At 37.1% G+C, this 21,291-nt stretch overlaps 1 protein-coding gene across 1 annotated transcript in view; it reads left to right on the top strand.

Moving 5' to 3' along the window:
• The window catches only part of AMN1 (antagonist of mitotic exit network 1 homolog), a 54,326-nt gene that overhangs the window by 10,355 nt on the left and 22,680 nt on the right, over positions 1-21,291 (top strand). The window contains exons 2-5 of the mRNA XM_049625251.1: positions 12,353-12,485; positions 14,464-14,608; positions 17,324-17,541; positions 17,866-17,922. Of these exons, the coding sequence (XP_049481208.1) occupies positions 12,353-12,485; positions 14,464-14,608; positions 17,324-17,541; positions 17,866-17,922 (553 nt within the window). The remainder of the gene's footprint in view (positions 1-12,352; positions 12,486-14,463; positions 14,609-17,323; positions 17,542-17,865; positions 17,923-21,291) is intronic.

Raw genomic sequence — 21,291 nt, 5'->3', positions numbered from 1 at the left:
TTAGGGAGAAGTTGGGAATAAAGAGACAATTAGGAAACTGTTGCAAAATCTTGGAAAGAGGTAAGGAGTGCCCAAACTAGGAGACATGTATGAAGATGTTCATTGCAGAATTCCATGGTGGAGAATTGGAATGTCCATTGCTGGGAGAGGTGCCTTCAAGTATTATGCAGCTGTTAGGAAAGTGAAGAGTAGATGATATATATTCAAATGGATGGAGCTTTAAAATGTAGTGCTTAGTGAGCAAAGAGGAAACAGAATAAAACGTGGTAAGAAAAACTATCTAGGGGCACCTGGGTGGCTCAGTTGGTTGAGTGTCCGACTTCACCTCAGGTCATGATCTCACGGTTTGTGAGTTCACACCCTGCATCAGGCTCTCAGCTGTCAGCACAGAGCCCGCCTCAGATCCTCTGTCCCCACCTCTCTCTGCCCCTCCCCCACTTTTTCTCTCTCTTTCTCTCTAAATATAAAATAAAAAAAGAAAAATCATCTAGAACTTGGAAGTAAAGTAAAAAGATGACCACATGACCTTCACTGTCATACTAGGGTGTTGTCCCCCATGTAAGGGTCCATATATGCCTTGAGAATCATATTTGCAAATCCTTTCGGGACAAGGTATGTTCAGGCTGGCACTTGGTCAGCAGTAAGCTATTTCTGGATTGTAACGAGGTAAGGAGCTTGATCCAGAATAGCAATCAACCCTTTTACTAAGTGCACTGTTTGTCCAGAGGATGGGACTTCTCCATGAAGGAAACTGCTTGGTTACATCCTTGCATGAGCTCCTAATCTCACTGACTAGCATTTTGAACAGCACTGCCTTAGAGAATCCTTTGGATCTGGGAAGTGGTGAATAATTTTGAATAGAAGGACCAAGAAAAAAGAAAAAGAAAAAATTACTCTAAAGTTTTCAGCTTTCTTGACCAGGAGAATCGTGATATCATTAGATAACTGTGGAGAAGTAGGTGTCTTATGAGAAAAATGAATCCAAATATCCAGTAGAAATATCAAACAAGCAGACTGAAATATTAGGACTAAATTTCTAATAAATGGTAGATGAAGCCATATTAAATTTATGAGAGAGAATATGGGGAGAAGAAAAGGCTAAGGACCAAATTTTGTGCAACACTCATATCAGTAGACCATTTTGCCAAAAATCATTTCTTTGTTACATTATTTCACCATATAACTGATGGTTATATTAATAAGTTTCTTTTAAGTATAAAATTTAGAGCAATTCATATTGAATGAGAGATCTATCCACCACCCCCCCCCCTTTTTTGTCTATAACTTTTAAGGATTTTGTTAAGTTTTAGCTGGCCAGTTTTCATTTTGTCTTGAGAACTTAGACCACCTATGTCAACTGTTGGGACTGAGAACTGAGATCGCTTAATGTCAATATAACTTTTTGCTCCAGGAAATTTTTGCAATCAGTTTATCTAAACAAATGTTTGGTTATTAGGGCAAACATTTTGATTGTTAGAGCAAACATTATATTTATCAGGATATATTGTTTCATCGGGGCTTACTTTGAGACCCTGTGTCGTGTCCATCACTCTTATACTATTATGTTACAAATTTTGTCTCATCCTAACCCGTTCCCCATCTTGGAGGGAGAATCCCAGATGTACTCTAACATAGCTTTCCCCTATTGAGACATTACCCAAACCCTGTTAAACCCTTGCTGCGGTAAATTTAATAAACTTTCTTTGTTTGACCAACAGATTTTAGATAGTTTTTGTGAGCCATTTAGTAATTCTCATAGCAGCATTTTTCAAAATACTAAATTGTTTCTGTCCCAACTCCCTTATGTTGCTGCTGGAGGGAACTGGAGCAGAAAGAGTAAACCGTTTACTGTGGGGAATACGTGGCACAGGCTGCACAGCTAAGCTCAGAGAAGAGGACCCTAAAGGCCAAGATGACAAAGACTGAGGAAGAGACATGGGGGAGCAAAAAAGATGGCACCATGGAAAAAAGTAAACATTTAAAATATAGCTGAAATCTGCATAAAGGAAAATATAAGAGGAGTGACTGTCAGTGTAGAATTTGATTTTACCTGTCATATATAAACAAATACATTTTTAGCCTGGTCTTGTTTCGTGGATACTGGTAGAAGAACAAAGTCTCCTGGGTCAAAGGCACAAAGGACTTTATTATTCATTGCACAGCAAGCAACATGAGCATTCGCATGTTTATGTCACTTCCTCTTGACCTCCAAGACGCACAGATGCAACACGAAGGGCTCAGATGGATGCCAACACAAACAATGGGTTGCATTCCAGGAGAGAAACACAGCCCAGATGAATGTCTACTCAAGCAACGAGTTGCATTACAGAAAAGAAACACTGAATTTAGGGACTCTGACAATGTATAGTAAGCAGTAAGCAACCTCTTTGTCCTGGAAGGAGACATTACTTTATGGCACAGGGCTGCTTATTATAAACACAACTCTGTGAATGGCCCGGATAAAGCATATCAGGGCTGTGTATTCTTGTCATTCCCAGCAAGACTGGTAAGATGATGAAAAACCCATAAAGAACTGCCTTTCCTAACATTCCACTTTTTGGTCCTACCATCTTGGCTTCTGACAAATTATCACATGAGTATGATACTTTTTCAGCCACACTGATTAATTTGATCAGCAGAGGCTAGGACCAAATGTAATGAGTTTGTAAAATACAACATTTAACTGAGGCTATTAATAGAGCTCCAAGAAGCAGGGTGAGGTCAACCTGCAATATTGACCTCAACTGTGTTCCCAGGAGCCCAGACTCAGCTGTGAATAAATCCCAAGGGAAACCGGTAGGTCTTAGGCAAGAGGTAGTATAAGCCCAGGATAGTATCCATTATGACCTGCACAAGGAAATTGAAGCTTACCTGTTAATCTTTAGTGATATGGTCAGTAATTATCAGGATAGTAGATGGGCCAAAAAGAAACCCTCAACCCAACCGAGAGATATTCCATGGCCTATTCTTCTCTACATACAACCATATAAACCAAAGAGACACAGGTCACTCTAGTCTGGATTTATTGTTAAACTCGATTTGGATCACTATGACATTGTTTTGCTTCTGCCATCTGGGCAGTGTCACTGAGTAACCGCAACCTTCCTTATAATACACAGAAGTTCAGGGCCACCCATATCCACAGACATTTTTCTGTTACTGCACATGGACAGAGATAAGAAACCCAGCAGCAGATCAAATTGACAGCTACAGCTGCTGCTTGCCTCAGGTGGATCATAAAATTGCTTTGGCTGGAGGTGGAGAAAGCAACAATTTTTTAAAAATATTATTTTGGGTGACAGCACAGATTGCTGTAAATGGGGAGAACATTTGCTACCAGATCGCAAGGAGTCTCCTCATATCTCCAGACCAGGCCCACAGAACCTTTCTTCTTCCTCTTCCATAAAACTATGTTTCCATCAGTATCCAATTCTCATCACAATATTGTTAGATCTAGGATTTGATTTTACTTGATTAGACTATTACTGTTTCGTGGATACTGGCAGAAGACCTACGATTTCTGGGCTAGAGACAAAGGACTGTGTTACAGCACAGCAAGCAGCACAAGCAGTTTGCCTCAGTTACCCTTCTCCCCCAAATCCCATGAGGATGACACAGAGGTCTCAGATGGATACCTGCACAGTGGGTGTATTACAGGAAGAAAAACACTGAGTGTTTTTTGTATCACACAAAAACAATTGTGTGATACAATTTTATAACAAGCAGTAAGCAAGCTTTCCTTTGGGTTGGAGAGAGATGATACCTCATCTCTCAGTTTAGTTTGCTGCAAACACAACCCACTTGAGAAATGCTCCAAATAAAGAGCGGTTGGGACCTTACATTCATGGCATACCTATGGAAGTATGAAAGATTGAACTGTGAACACCAGCCACAAGTAGGAAAACTATCTCTCACCTCAATTTTTAACACAATTTAGCAAATTTATGTATTTTTAAAAATACATGAATGTCTCTCTCTCTCTCTCTCTTGCACACACACACACCATTTCTTTCCAAGAATTGTTGTAGAATTAATGGAGATAGAAAGAACTTTTACTGAAAAGTAAGCAAACTTAAAGTGAACAGTTTATTTTAAAAGAACCCAAGTACATTTTTAAAAGAAAAGGAGTCACCATATTTCTCATTAATGGCATACAGGTATTTGTTAAATGGATGTGAACATTGATGATATTTGGAAGACTTACAAAAGGCAGCATGAGAAGCTCCAAGAATATGTCCCCCAGTAAAATAAGCATAAAAGTTGAAAATTATAAAAACAACTGCCTCAAGTCTCCAGACAGCTTCCTAAGGGTATACAGCAAATGAAGAAACATTCATTCAAGATAATCTTTTAAAACTCAGTAAGAACAAGAGTCTGGCATTGGAACTATAACTCCACTCCAGGTGGGTATGGCCAAGGTGATGGGGTTACCTCTCCCCCCAGCTCCTACTCAGAGGCCTCAGTGTTTTCCTGGGAAGGACAGGATGCCAGCATTTATCATCACACTCCACCCCAGATACTTGTGCACAGGCTAAATTATGGGTGAGTTTGGTCAGTGATTGGGGGATTGCTACCTCCACCTAGCCCCCACTTATCGGGCAGCTCATTTGTGGGTGGAGGTTCCATCCTAAATGAGACAAGCCAGGAAGACCAGAAGCTACTTCCCAGCACCCTGCTCCTAAAGTAGGGGTTTCACTCAGAGGAAAGCATATCATCATCCTTGTTCCCAGTTCTGAAATTCTGGCTTAAAGATTTTTCCCAGGAAGAAAGACAGACTGCAAAACACAGAACTCCAAAGCTGTCAAGAAAATGACTTTACTTGAAACAGAGGGTGGGGGGAGTTTAAATAAAAGTAATTACAAAGAGCCTGAGAGCTTCATGTGAGATGCAAGCTAAACCATAGGCCAGGAAGTTTACCAGAGAGAACTGGGGAAAGGAACATATAACAAGAGCCTGCCTGGGGTCAGAACAAGCCTTAAACACTGACCTCTGAAACTAATCCTACAAAGGAGTCCAAAATGAATTGGATGACATTATGGAGCAATTTATACCCCAGGCATTGTTGAAAACATTAGAGCAATCGATCTGTAATGAGTGAAGGCTGACAGTGGGTGTGATACTAATACAGACTTAACAAAATAATCAGAGAAAGAGATAGTCAAAGAGACCCCTACTACAACCGCTGACATCCCAGAGTAACAATGCTTACGTCCAAGTCGTGCCCACTAAGGAGCAAATCAGAGGTTGCATACAGTCAGGAAAATAGCCTTAGTCCAGTCATGTCACTAAACAAACAAGTAAATAATCACAAATCTGTGGCATCAATATCCAGAGTTACTGTATTATAGTATCTAGACTATGCTGTTTTTGAAAAAAAAAAAAACTGCAAGACAAAGAAACAGAAACTGTGACCCATACACAGAGAAAAAAAATAGGCAAAAGAAACTGCCTTTGAGAGGACCCAGGTGTTGGACTTAGCGAGGGCTTCAGAGAAAGTATTATAAATGTGTTCAAAGAACTAAGGGAAGTCATATTAAGAAGTAAAGGAGAAAACTACTTGGCAGTTCCTCAAGAAGTTAAACATAGAATTACCATATTACCCAGCTTCCACTCCTAGGTATATACCTAATAGTACTGAAACTAGGTACTCAAACAAATACTCATACACATATATTCATAGTAGCAGTATTCACAATAGCCAAAAAGTGGAAACAACTAAATGTCCATCACCAATGAATCAATAAACAAAATGTGGGGATGCCTAGCTCATTCAGTAGGGCACAGGACTCTCAATCTTGGGACTGTAAATTCTCTACCCACGATGGTGTAGAGATTACTTAAAAATAAAATCTTAAAAAAAAAAAAAAAACAAGCAATCCCTATCAAAATAACACCAGCATTCTTCACAGAGGTAGAACAAACAATCCTAAAGTTTGTATGGAACCAGAAAAGACCCCAAATAGCCAAAGCAATCTTGAAAAAGAAAACTAAAGCTGGAGGCATCACAATCCCAGACTTCACACTGTATTGCAAAGCTGTAATCATCAAGGCAGTATGGTATTGGCACAAAAATAGACACTCAGGTCAATGGAACAGAATAGAGAACCCAGAAATGGACCCACAAACATATGGCCAACTAATCTTTGACAAAGCAGGAAAGAATATCCAATGGAATAAGACAGTCTCTTCAAGTGGTGCTGGGAAAACCGGACAGTGACATGCAGAAGAATGAACCTGGACTACTTTCTCACACCATACACAAAAATAAACTCAAAATGGATGAAAGACCTAAATGTAAGACAGGAAGCCATCAAAATCCTCAAGGAGAAAGCAGGCAAAAACCTCTTTGATCTTGGCCAACTTCTTACTCAACATGTCTCTAGAAGCAAGGGAAACAAAAGCAAAAATGAACTATTGGGACCTCATCAAAATAAAAAACTGACAGCAAAGGAAACAATAAGCAAAAATAACAAACTAAAAGGCAAACAACGGAATGGGAGAAGATATTTGCAAACGACATATCCGATAAAGGGTCAGTATCCAAAATCTATAAAGAACTTATCAAACTCAACACCCAAAAAACAAATAATCCAGTGAAGAAATGGGCAAAAGACATGAATAGACACTTCTCCAAAGAAGACATCCAGATGGCCAACCGACACATGAAAACATGCTCAACCTCACTCATCATCAGGGAAATACAAATCAAAACCACAATGAGATACCACCTTACACCTGTCAGAATGGCTAACATTAACAACTCAGGCAACAACAGATATTGGTGAGGATGCAAAGAAAGACGATCTCTTTTGCATTACTGGTGGGAAGGCAAACTGGTGCAGCCACTCTGGAAAACAGTATGGAGGTTCCTCAAAAACTTAAAAGTAGAACTACCCTACAACCCAGCAATTTCACTGCTAGGCATTTATCCAAGGGATACAGGTGTGCTGTTTTGAAGGGGCACATGTGCCCCAATGTTTATAGCAGGTCTATCGACAATAGCCAAAATATGGAAAGAGCCCAAATGTCCATTGATGGATGAATGGGTAAAGAAGATGTGGTATATATATATATATATACCATGGAGTATTACTCAGCAATCAAAAAGAATGAGATCTTGTCATTTGCAACTACGTGGATGGAACTAGAGGGTATCATGCTAAGCGAAATTAGTCAGTCTGAGAAAGACAAATATCATATGACTTCACTCATATGAGGACTTTAAGATACAAAACAGATGGACGTAAGGGAAGGGAAGCAAAAATAAAAAAATAAAAAACAGGGAGGGGGACAAAACATAAGAGACTCTTAAATATAGAGAACAGAAGGTTGCTGGAGGGGTCGTGGGAGGGGGGATGGGCTAAATGGGTAAAGGGCATTAAGGAATCCTCAGATTGAATAACAATCTAAATTCCTTTTCATGTTTCATAATAGCTGATATATTGGACTACATCCTGTCTGTCTAAATGAGACTGACTAGTCCTCCTCCCCCCCCTCCATACTTATTCACAGTTAGCTGAGTCTGGGACTCTGGGGGGCACTGTTGAGGTCATTACTGCAGATTGGCCTTATCTTACTATTTAGAATACTATTGATAGTAGCCTTAATTAAATGCTTTAAGAGACAAATTGAACAGACTTGGTTTCTCCCTTTGTTGGTCAAATTAGAGTAGCTGACTGAGTGGTGTACTTAAATAAATATTTGAGTTCAGCCAAGAACATGTCGGGCGGATGTTGAGAGAGGCAATCTGCCATGAACCTACTGGTTATGCCAAGAATGTAAGGCTTTGACTACTCTTTACCTAGGGCATTTCTCAAATGTGTTTTTGCAGCAAATACTGTCTCCTTCCAAAAAAGAAAAGCAAACTTGCTTCAGTTTACCATAAAAGTTGTGAATCACCCAAGCTCGTTGTTTTTCTCAAGCATTCATCTGGGCCCTACCTATATTACACGGTAGGACTTAGAGGGCATGAAGAGCCAGCATAAATGTGAAGCTCTGACTACTGCTCTTGTCATGTATAGTAAAGTCCTTCTTCTTTGACTCGGGAATCTATCTTCTGCTAGCATTCATGAAATGGTAGTAGGCTAACTTGCAAGCTTGTAAGTGGGAGAAATTCTCAGACTCTGCATAGTTCTTGACAACTGCAAAATTCAATTCCAGGTAGTTTTTAAGTCAAAAAGTGAAAAGCCGGGGTGCCTGGCTGGCTCACTCAGCAGAGCATGATCTCAGGGTTGTGAGTTCAAGCCCCACATTGGGCACAGAGATTATTTAATTAAAAAAAATTTTTTTAAGTGAAAGATAAAACAACACATTTAGTTAATTTTTCCTAGAAGAAAGCATAGCAGATTAGCTTCATGAACTTAGGACAGTGAAAGAGTTCATAAACAGAATGCAAAAGAAACTTTCCATAAAGAAAACATTAGACTATACTTCAACATAAGACATGGGAAAGAGAGTGAAAAGGCAGTCCACAGAATGGGAGAATATAATTGCCACATATATAACCAACAGAAAGCTCATGTCCAGAATAGAAGAGGAACTCCTACATGTCGGTAAGTAAAATGTAGACCCTAAAGAAAACTGGGCAGGCTACTTGAACAGATACTCCACAAGAGACTATCCAAATGAACAATAAAGAAATGAAAACATGCTCAAATTAATTCATAATAAGGGGTTGCAATTTTTTAAATGTTTTTTTATTTATTTTTGACCGAGAGAGAGAGAGAGAGAGCATGAGCAGGGGAGGGGCAGAGAGAGAGGGAGACACAGAATCCAAAGCAAACCCCAGGCTCTGAGCTGTCAGCACAGAGCCCAACGCAGGGCTCGAACTCAGACTGCGAGATCATGACTTGAGCCAAAGTTGGATGCTCAACCAACTGAGCCACCCAGGTGCCCCAATAAGGGGTTGCAATTTAAAGTCACATTGCATTGCTGCCATATATTCATAAATTGGCTACAATTAAAAAGACTGATAATGCCATGCTGACAAAGATATGGATTCCAGGAACTTTCACCAATTGAAGATAGGAATCAGTACAATCACTTCCGAAGACTGTTTGGCATGAAGCTAAACATATGCACACCCTATGAGCCAGCAATTCCACTTGTAGACATATACTTGATTAAAACAGGCACACGTGCACCAAAAGACCTGTCCAAGAGCATTCATATGAATATAATTTAAATTATATTATAATTTAAAATTTATATTATATATATATAATAATAATTTATAAATTAAATATAATAGTAAATTATAAACCACCCAAATGTTCGCTGACAATAGAAAAGACAAATTGTTCAAACAATGGAATATTATACAGTATTGAAAATGGACTTGAACAAACTCAAAATTAAAATCAACTTGGGACACCTGGGTGGCTCAGTCAGTTGAGCGTCCAACTTCAGCTCGGGTCATGATCTCACAGTCCATGAGTTCGAGCCCCACGTCGGGCTCTGTGCTGACAGCTCAGAGCCTGGAGCCTGTTTGAGATTCTGTGTCTCCCTCTCTCTGCCCCTTCGCCGCTCATGCTCTGTCTCTCTCTGTGTCTCAAAAATGAATAAACTTTAAGAAACAATTTTTTTACATCAACTATAGCTACCTGCAACAATGCAGATGAATCTTGTAAACTTGTTAGCCAAAGAAACCAAAGAAAAATGGTAGAACAACATTAAAACTAGACTGAATACAATCTAATGTGAAAAACATTAATGTGGATAGAGAAATTACTTACTGAGGAAAGGAATATTCTACAAGAAGAAATAATGATCATGAATTTGCAACTAACACCAAAGTCTTATTAAAAGGAATGTTGTCACATACAAAGACAATTGACACATTCAGCCATGGTAGGAAATTTAATATACTACATTTTACAATTATAGAAAACAATATTCTGTTATTTACACACATATACTTTAGTAGTAAAAATATAATAAAATCATGGACAGAAACTGTTTTAAAAGCTGTTTAAAAAAAAAAAAAAAACTTCATGGTTGTGGTTGCCTCTACCAAGGGCAATAAAGAGAGTAAACCTATGTAGGTGTACAAAGGAGGCTTTAATTTTATCTGAAATGTTTTATGTCTTAAAGATATTTGACACAATATGATAAATAATAAATTTTAAAATTCTAGATTTATGATGCAAGGATTTTATGTCATTCTATTTTAATTTTATGTATTTAAATTTTTTCATTATAAAATAGTAATGTACAAAAAGCAAAAACTAGTAGAAATGAAAGTAACTTCATAGGGGATTAATCACTGGATTCTACTCCTGAAATAGTTATTGTACTATATGCTAACTAACTTGGATGTAAATTACAAAATAAATAAATAAAATAAAATAAAATATTCCCCCCCCAAAAAAAAGAAATGAAAGTAACTTGATTTCAAAATACAAGTATTGTATTGTAAACTAAGAATTCTACAAATTTAGTAGAAAAAATAAGAACATAGATGAGTTGGGGTGGCTGGGTGGCTCAGTTGGTTAGGCGTCATGCTCGGCTCAGGTCATGATCTCATGGTTCGCGGGTTTCAGCCCCACATCGGGCTCCGTGCCGACAGCTCAGAGCCTGCAGTCTGCTTCAGATTTTGTGTCTACCTCTCTCTCTGCTCCTCCCCCACTCATGCTCTGTTTCTCTCTGTCTTAAAAATAAAAATAAACATAAAAAAAAAGAACATAGAAGAATTAATACTATCCATAAACAATCATATATGTCCACATAATATATTTGTGTGCATACACATACATACATGGAGAGATATAGTTAGACAAACATGCATAATGGAGAGAACATTACATCTCTTAGAGAACATACATTCTCTAAATGTTTATAGAGCAAATACAAATTCAGTCATATATTTGGCCACAAAAACAACTCTTACAAATTTAAGTCAAAAAATAGTAAAATAGGCAAAGGATATGAATAGACAATTTAGAGAAATAGGCTATCCAGATAGCCAATAGGTTCATGAAAAGATGTCAAATTTACAGTAAATAGAGAAATGCAAATTAAAGTAATAATGTACCACTTTTCACACATAAGATTTTCCAACATTCAAGAGTAGGTAGACTTTTAAAGCAGTGGTGAGTGAAAAACTAGATAAATCTATGACAAATACCACATATATAAATTAGAAATACAAGCATGTTAAAAGGACACATACATCAAAAGGGTACATACTAGACATTAGATTCCTGGATGATGGAGGATGTGATTGGGAAATGGAGATAATGGAAATGAAAAATTAAGTAAAATAAACCTATTGCCTGAGGGATGTAAAGAAATAGGGTAGATATAATAAATATGAAGTGTTATAGACTTTCTAGAAAACAATCTGACAGCATATGTTAACATGTCCTAGAAGCAGTGGAATATCATATATAGACTGACTAAATAAATCATCCACACTGTGAAATGTTATATAGCCATGAAAGGAGCATTAGAACTATACTTGATGCTTTGAAGAATTTTGTAAGATATTATTGAGTTAAAGAGGGTATAGAAAAGAGTACACAGTGATGCCATTTTAGGAAACAATGATCATCCACCCCCCACAACCCTTTAAATGTGTATGTGTGTATGTTTGTGTGTGCGTATGTGTGTGTGTAAAAGCATAGAAAAAAATAAGAAAGAACATACACTAGATATTAGTGGGAGGAAGGAAGGAGAAAGGATCAGAGAGGGAAATTCATGAATGTAAAATTATATATATGTGGGGATATTTGTAGTCAGAAATTTAAGGAAGATTTATATTTATTTGTTTTAAGTATGAGGTTCTCAGTTGGAATTTCAGGCCACATATGAGATATGTTGGTCATATGGGTCTTGGTTATTGCCTGCTCTGATAACCCTACTCTAGGCATATACAACCCTGGTTGTTATCTCCATGATTTGTACTATTTGTGCAGTCTTTATGGTCATAGTTCTTTCATGATTTCATTACACAAATAATTTTTAAGAAAAATCATGAAAAGTTTGCTGCATGAATAGATAAAACTTGTCAATTAACAGGCCCTAGCTCACTGTTTATTTAGGAATATGTAACAGAAATGTTAGTAGTATGTCTTAGGAATTAGAGAAAAACTTAGGACTTAGGAAAAACTTTTTTTGACATTTAGAATGCATTTTAGTAAATGAGGTATGCTGAGAAAAAAAATGTGAGGGGAGAGCCTCTGGTCCACAACTGAGTACACGCTAGGCTTTTAAATCTTACCAAGCTTATGTTCCAAATATTTATATTAAATGTACACCCTATTTATGAAAGGACTAAGTGCTAACAAACAGCATCAAATATTAGGAATCAGTATAGGTACCATGTAATTTACTGTATTGTTTTGTATTTCAGATGCCTTTGGTGCTTCATGAAGAATATTTCCAGATATATCACAGACATTAAGCCTTTGCCTCCAAACATAAAAGACAGACTGATTAAAATAATGAGTACCCAGGGGCAGATAACAGATTCAAATATAAGTGAGGTAAGAGTATGTATATTTGTAAAGCAAGCATATTATATTTTACTATTTAGATATGGTTTCAGATTTTTAGAGCAATGGCATATAGTAGGTTTAGTAATAATGGTTTTTTTTAGGTTTAGTAATAATTTCAAAATATAATAAAACATTGGGGTTCTTTTTTTCTCTGCATATAACCAAATGTTTATGTGTAATAGTTACTTAAAAATCTTCTCCCACCATTCTTTCATCTGCTTCCCTTGTCTTCATTATACCAGCACCCTTGATCTCTACATTTTTTTAAAGTTTTAAGCTTTTTGAACTATTATAGCTCAATAAGTCTGGAAAAAATTAAAATGCAGGGTGAATACACAAATGGCAAAAAAAAAAAAAACCCACAGTAAGAAATATATGTTCTATTATGCCTCTGGTACACAAACCACATTTACATGTAACATACTGTGTGCAGTACACTTGGATATTTTCTATTTTGTTCTATTATGTCTTATTTCAATTTACAAAAATGTTGATCAGAGTCCACTAAGTTGATTTTATCCACTCATGGCTAACAATCAGCAGTTAAAAGCCACTCCTGTAAACTCATTCTTCCGGATACCTCCCTCCTGCTAACTAATACTCACTCTCCCTCCTTACAGCTAAGCTAAATCAGGAAAGTACATAGGTATGCTCATCATAATACCATTTATCATAATAGTTGACAGTTACATATAACACATAAGCGAGACACCTTTGTCACAAAATATTCTACCAATTTTAATAAAGAGGGTATTGAGGCACATACACACACACACACACACACACACACACACACACAAACCAGAATTGGATCACACTCAAAGGGTTCAAACTCAGGCAGTCTGCCTCCAGAGGACATGTTCTTAATCACTATACTATATTGCCTCCTAACTCAACCTAAATGTTCAACTGAAGTGTTTGTCAGTGTAGGATGCATTTAATACATTATGGTGCATTCATAAAATGGAATCGTATGTAACCACAATAAGTTGTTTTTGTAAAAAGTACTCATCTTATATATAATCTGATCCCATTTTTCTTCAAAGTTGTTCTTTTTTTTTTTTTAAGTCAAAAAACACCAAAACTAAAATGCTTTTCTCTGGGCATTGGTATGATGGGTAATTTTAGTTATAGTGGATAAAATCATAGCCTTTGGAATTGGAAAGACCTGGTTTTCAATCTTAGCTCTGCTTCTTTTTTGCTGTGTACTTTGTGTTACTATTTAAGCTCTGGATGCCTCAGTTCCCTCCTTTATAATATGGTAATGACAAATCTCTCAAGAGTGTTTGTGTGTTTGAGAAAGAGAGAATACTAAATGGCATCATGTATATAATGTACTTAGTACTCTTCTTATTTTTATAATGTTTCTATATTGTCTAAATCTTTTCAGTAATAATACATTACTTTTACATTCAGAAAAGTAAAGTTAGTTCTACTTTGGAAAAAATAAAGTAAAAAGAACGCCCAAGAAAAGAGCTCAAAACCCTTTGAAATTGATTTGCTATATTTGTTGCTTTCAAGTAAACATTCAGAAATACTGGGTCTGCTTGTACTAGCTCCCAATAAGAATGAAGGAGGTAAATGTTGTAGATAAGTAATATTCATATCCTATAACCATTCAGTGTCTAAGTGATTAAAGACTCATACCTGCTGAGCAGAGGCATGTAGCCAGGATCTCTAATAATAGTCAGGATCTACTGAAAAAAGATAAGCACATGCCACCACCTCGATCCTGCTTCTCAGGTCCCAGCAAAGACTTTGGGGATGCTAGAAGCTGCACCTCCAGTTAGAAGTGGGCTTGTATTTTTCCTGCCTTACATATGTGTCTCCACACAGATATGTCTTTGTATTCTTTGCTACATTTTCCATCCACCATTTATCTGATGGGACCACCAAAACACTGAATATGGAATAAACATTTATATTCATAGGAAAAATTAATTTTTAAATCATGTATTTTTTATAGATTTTACATCCTGAAGTCCAAACTCTAGATCTACGGAGCTGTGATATTTCAGATACTGCTCTCCTGCACCTGTGCAACTGCAGAAAGCTGAGGAAATTAAATTTAAGTTCCTCAAAAGAAAACAGAATTTCCATAACTTCAAAAGGTCTGTTTGTTAACACTGAATAAATTGGTAGACTACTATTCCTCATCTAGTATAATTTTGGAACAAAGAACGGGAAGGAGGGGTAGTAAATTTGTCAAAAGTGAGTACAAAGATATCAAAGAAACAGAAACTGTATTTATCAATAAAAATATTCAAACTAAGGGTGCCTGGGTGGCTCAGTCAGTTATATGTCTGACTTCAGCTCGGGTCATGATCTCACGGCTCATGGATTCAAGCCCCATGTTGGACTCTGTGTTGGCAGCTCGGGGCCTGGACCTTGTTTCAGATTCTGTGTCTCCCTTGCTCTCTGCCCCTGCCCCACTCATGTATATATATGTGTGTGTGTGTGTGTGTGTGTGTGTGTGTGTGTGTGTGTGTGTATGTGTGTGTATATGTACACACTCTCTCTCTCTCTCAAAAATAAATAAACATTAAAAAAAATGTTTAATATTCAAACCAAGCGAAAGAATCCAAATTAGAGTTCCTGCTTATAATCTTTGCTGAAAGTTAAGAATACACTAAGTCACTACTTGCAATTTAAACATATTTTTTTTAATTTTTTTTTTTAACGTTTATTTTATTTTTGAAACAGAGCATGAACGGGAGAGGGGCAGAGAGAGAGGGAGACACAGAATCAGAAGCAGGCTCCAGGCTCTGAGCCATCAGCCCAGAGCCCGACGCAGGGCTCGAACTCATGGACCGTGAGATCGTGACCTGAGCTGAAGTCGGACGCTTAACCGACTGAGCACCCAGGCGCCCCTAAACATATATAAAATAAACATGGATGGACACCTCTGTATTTTAAATATTTTTCCTGGTATAATAGAATAAGAAATGACCAGTTCATACTTTAAGGCTTTCTTGAGGCTTACTTTAAGCCTTAAGGCTTAAGCCTTTAAGCCTTAAGGCTTACTTTAAGGCAAAATTACAACAGAAAGTTAAATCATCATCAGAGTAAGGTTACTAAGCACTCTGCTATCAGTCTGTACAATGCATAGTTTATTTTTTGTTTTTATGTCTTTTGATTAAAAAAAATTTTTTATTGGAGTAGGGTTGACATACAATGTTACAATAGTTTCAGTGGTACAAACTTAGTGATTAGACAAGCCTGTACATTATGCGAAGCTCACCACAAGTGTTGCTTCCCTCTGTCACCATGCAAGACCATTACAATACCATCAACTATATTCCCTACGCTGTACCTTTCATCCCCTACAATGCATAGTTTTTAATAGCCAGTCAGACTGCATTTTTCAGTGTCACTATTGCATGAATTACAGAGTTTTGGCCCTTTTTTTCTATCAATATAGAATTTTAACCTTTCCCTTCAATATAAGAAAGAGAGACTATCAATGGACGAATGGATAAAGAAGATGTGATATACACACACACACACACACACACACACACACACACACACAGTGGTATTACTCAGCAATCAAAAAGAATGAAATCTTGCCATTCACAGCTACGTGGATGGAGCTAGAGGGTATTATGCTAAGCAAAATTAGAGAAAAACAAATATCATGACTTCATTCATATGAGGACTTTAAGACACAGAACAGATGAACATAAGGGAAGGGAAGCAAAAATAATATAAAAACAGGGAGGGGATAAAAGCATAAGAGACTCTTAAATATGGAGAACAAACAGAAGGTTACTAGAGGGGTTGTGGGAGGGGGTAGGGGCATTAAGGAATCTATTCCTGAAATCATTGTTGCACTATATGCTAACTTGGATGTAAATTTTAAAAATAAATTAAATTAAAAAAAAAAAAAGAGGGACTGATTTGTCTAGCTAGGTTTCTGGAAAGTTTTGTGAGTAGTTGGCTATATTTTGCAGTCATCTTGGTTAGCAAGTTAGGCTACCTATAATATTACAAAGAAGCTTAAGTTTTTTAAATGTTTACACAAATAGTAACTCACTAAAAAGAACTTTCATGCTGGACACTGATAAATAAAATAAAAGTTCTTTTGGGGGGTAAAAAAAATAAAAAATCAAAGATCTTAAGATACAGAGAACAGTAAAAATGACCTACATATGAATTTCCCATCTTCCCTTTTGTGTATTTTGATCATAAAGCTATCTTTTAACACTGTTGTAATGTGTGTGCATGATTAAAAGGCCCAGGATTCCCAAAGTACTCTCATTTATGTGGCTCATTATCATGTACCAGTCTCCAATGTGCATTTACATCAGTTTAATTGGATTTAAGAGTCAAAGGGGGAAGAGAGAGTGCAGAAACATATGTATGATTCCTAAGGATAACAATGAAAACTATTACCTAAGACATTGGGGCGATTTAACTTTTGATTTCCCTTCAGAGTCCACAAGAAAATTAACTTTATTACTTTAAAACTTTTGTTTTAACAAAAAGATTTATCTACTATTTAATTGCCTAATTTGGTTCTGAATAACTTTTGGCTGTTTCCTAAAGGCAAATCTACTTGTCAACAGTAAAGCCTTGCCATTCATTACAGATATTCTGAATGATATACTACAGACTCTGTAGAGAATTCCTGAAACTTTCCAAAAGAGTTTTAATAATGGCAGCATCACTGGAAAATAAGTATATCCTCACAGACGGACTACTTTGCAAAAGGCTAACATACAGTTGGATACATCAATACTGGTGACTGCTAAAATGAAAATCAGTCACATTTCTCATATATATGTATATATAGCTCATTGATACATAATTATGTTTCCCCTCAGGAATAAAAGCAGTGGCTTCCTCCTGTTCATACCTGCATGAAGCTTCTTTGAAAAGATGCTGCAATCTCACTGATGAAGGAGTCCTTGCTCTTGCACGTAACTGCCGGCTACTAAAGATCATTGATTTAGGTGGCTGTTTAGGTATTACTGATGTGTCCTTACATGCATTAGGAGAAAACTGCCCATTTTTGCAGTGTGTTGATTTCTCAGCTACGCAGGTAAATGAAATACAGACTTACTATATAGAGACTGTATGTGTTTGCCCAGTGAACTTCCATGACTCATCAGAAGAGCATAATTAATTCTTTTGGTTGTTGTTGAATTTGTTGACTACCTCATGCTTCACTGTTTATATAATTGCAATATAATTTGGCACATTTCCCTCAATTATTTTAAGTAAGGGTCAAAAAGATAAGTGTGGCTAAAACACATGTTTGCTAAACGGGAGGCGATAAAACTATACATAAATGATTAATAATATTTAGAAAATTTAATTCCATCTTTCCCATTTGTGTGCTGTGTTGCTTTTTCTCTTTGCTTAGGTGTCAGATGATGGGGTGGTTGCACTTGTTAATGGACCTTGTGCCAAGAAATTAGAGGTAATTTTTAAATATCTATGAAGTTGGTGCTGACTAAATTCTTTATATTATCGTCAGAAATTATTTTTTGAATGTAGCAAACAACCAATGCCTTATAAATTAGGTGTTTCCATGGCATTATTTTGATTGGGTTTGCTTTGGGTTTTTGCCTCCACCTCTTTATTTCCAGAGTGAAGAAAAACAGTAAAGTTAGATAAAGCATGCTTCAAATAAAAACCCATTCTGCTTCTAACAAAAGGTCTCATTTTCCATAAGTTTTAGTTTCTAACACATTTAAGGATACTCTTATTATGGGTAAAGATTATGAAAGTTTATCAGTGTAAAAATTACATTCTTTAGAATCTTCATTGCCAGGACTACTTAGTCCCGTACTATTCTATTTTCTTAATATACATGAAGGGATTCAGAATATGCCAGTCACATAAAACTTATTTTGAGCTAAAGATGTTTAAAAATCAACAGATGTAGGCGCCTGGGTGGCTTAGTCAGTTAAGCATCCGGCTCTAGATTTCGGTTCAGGTTGTGATCTCATGGTTAGTGAGTTCGAGCCTCACATCAGGCTCTGTGCTCGCGGTGTGGAGCCTGCTTGTGATTCTCTCTCTCTTTCTCTCTCTCTCTCTCTCTCTCTCTCTAACCCTCCCCAGCTTGCTCTCTTCTTTCTCTCAAAGTAAATAAACTTTAAAAAAATCTACAGATGCAAAAAGAGGCTTTGTCTGAAACACACACACACACACACACACACACACACACACACACCCCATCTGCCTAAAAACAGAGACTTCCAAAAGCATTCAACTGCCTCGAACCCCTTTCAAGGAAGACTACCCAAAACCAGGAAGATTGCTTCCATTACTGGAGGAATCAAATGAGAAATTAATAAACAAACATTGTCACAAGACTATCATACCTCCTTTAGTCTCTAAAGGCCCATTTTGTTTTCCCTAAAAGTCATCTATTTTTCTCTAAGTGTCCTATCTCCCCCTCCCTTTCTCCTGTTAAGATGATATATAAACTCAAAATCATAGCCATTTCTTTGAGCCACTTTCTTTGTGAGCTAGTGTGTGAATAAACTTTGTCTTTTCTCTTGTTAGTCTGTCTTTGTCAGTTTAATTCACAAGCTCCCAAAGATAGAACATAATAGAATAGAGAAAAAGTTTTCCTCCCCAACAGCTGCATTGTACAGCTATTTAAAAAACTCCTAAATTAATGTGCAGCCCTTCCATTCAGTGACTGATGTGGCACCTATAACCTGTTTCTAAATATATTAAGAAGCCTTTTATCCCAGGATTTTGGTTTCTGCCTTTCCCAGTTTATAGTGGGGGGTTTTAAGTCTTATTAATAAGCCACATCAAATGTTTTTTGGAAGTAAACAGGCTGTAAATGAATTATAAATGTTAATACTAACTATCATAATAGAATAGCAGTGCCATGCTTTTGCCCAAATATTTCTCCTTGAGTTATTGCCCTGAGATAATTTTTTTGTTTTTATATCTGCATGCTGCTTGTATGTATGTGTGTTTGCATGTGTATGTGTATATATACATACATATAGCATATATATTTTTACAAATCCTTTGATTAGCAAATTACCATATTTTCTTATACCAAGTTCCAAATTCCAAATTGCATCCTAACTGTAGGGGTAATAAACTCTGCCATAACGTTTACTGTTTGAAATACTAACATTTGTTGAGCACTTACTATATATTACATACTGTTGCCTTATATTCATTAGGTTATCTAATTCTTATAACAACATTATCCTATAATCATCATAATTTTTTTTAAGTTTAGAGAGAGAGAGCATGAGCAGGGGAGGGGATAGAGGGGGGCGGGGAGGGAGAGAGAGAGGGAGAGAGAGAGAATCTCAGTCAGGCTCTATACTCAGCACAGAGCCTAATGCAGGGCTTGATCCCATGACCCGGGGATCATGACCTGAGCCACAATCAAGAGTCAACACTCAACCAACTGAGCTACCCAGGAGCCCCCATCATCATTTTTAATAAAGTTCCCAAACAGTTAACACAGTTTACCATTCCCAAATAAAACTACCAGGAAATTAGATGTTATGCAGTGATAGGAAACATACCGGCATATTTACTTCAGTGTTACAAAACTAGGAGCACCAACCTAAGCAGACTTAGGAAGAGATTCAGGAACCAATAAGTGTTGGCAATTATACTGCCATATCATTCAATTTTTCATATTTTCAATCTTACAAATCTTATTTCTTTAAGTGCCAAAATATTTCAATGGAAATATTTCTAAACTTCATTAGAAGTTGGGTCACCTGGGTGGCTCAGTCAGTTAAGCCTCTGACTGCAGCTCAGGTCATAATCTCACCGTTCAAGCCTCACATTGGGCTCTGTGCTGAGAACTCAGAGCCTCGAACCCACTTCAGATTCTGTGTCTCCCTCTCTCTGCCTCACCCCGACTCACACTCTGTCTCTCTCTATCTCTTAAGAATGAATAAACATTAAAAAAAATTTTTTAAAGAAGGGGCACCTGGGTGGCTTAGTCGGTTAAGCATCCAACTTTGGCTCAGGTCATGATCTTGCAGTTCATGAGTTCGAGCTCTGAGTCGGGCTCTGTGCTGACAGCTCAGAGCCTGGAGCCTGCTTCAGATTCTGTGTCTCCCTCTCTCTCTGTTCCTCCCCTGCTCATGCTCTGTCTCTCTGTCTCTCTGTCTCTCTCTCTCTCAAAAATAAACATTGAAGAACTTAAGTCCTTCCTTAAAGTAAATATACTTTGACTTTTGTCTGATAGCATCTAGTATTTATGTGACCACAATTTCTGGCTCATTGAAACACAAACTTTTTCATCTTTTTTACTGATTTTTCTCTTGTGGGCAATATGTATTCCTACCTTTTATCACATGCTCTGTTTTAATCTCTTGCTTTTTATATGTTCTCTTCCTGGAAATTATATTATCAATGTTACTGAATTGTTTATAACTTGAAAATAAATTTGGGGATGCCTGGGTGGCTCAGTCAGTTGGGCATCCATTCTGCCCTTGATTTCAGCTCAGGTCATGATCTCATGGTTTGTGGGATTGAGCCCAGCATTGGGCTGTGGGCTGATAGCATGGCGCCTTCTTGGGATTCTCTTTCTCCCTCTCTCTCTCTGCCTCTCCCCTGCTCATGCTCTCTCTCTCTCTCTCGCTCTTAAAATAAATAAATAAGCTTTAAAAAAGAAATAAAGACAAGAAATTTGATTAAAAATCTAAGGACTTCAGGTACCTGGCTGGCTCAGTCAGTAGAGTATGCAACTCTTGATCTTAGTGTTATGAGTTCAAACCCCACATTGGGAATAGAGCTTACTTGAAAGAAAGAAAGAAAGAAAGAAAGAAAGAAAGAAAGAAAGAAAGAA

The sequence above is a fragment of the Panthera uncia genome, chromosome B4, assembly GCF_023721935.1.
Source record: "Panthera uncia isolate 11264 chromosome B4, Puncia_PCG_1.0, whole genome shotgun sequence".
NCBI classification, from domain to species: domain Eukaryota; kingdom Metazoa; phylum Chordata; class Mammalia; order Carnivora; family Felidae; genus Panthera; species Panthera uncia.
This window is presented reverse-complemented; position numbering and strand designations above follow the sequence as displayed.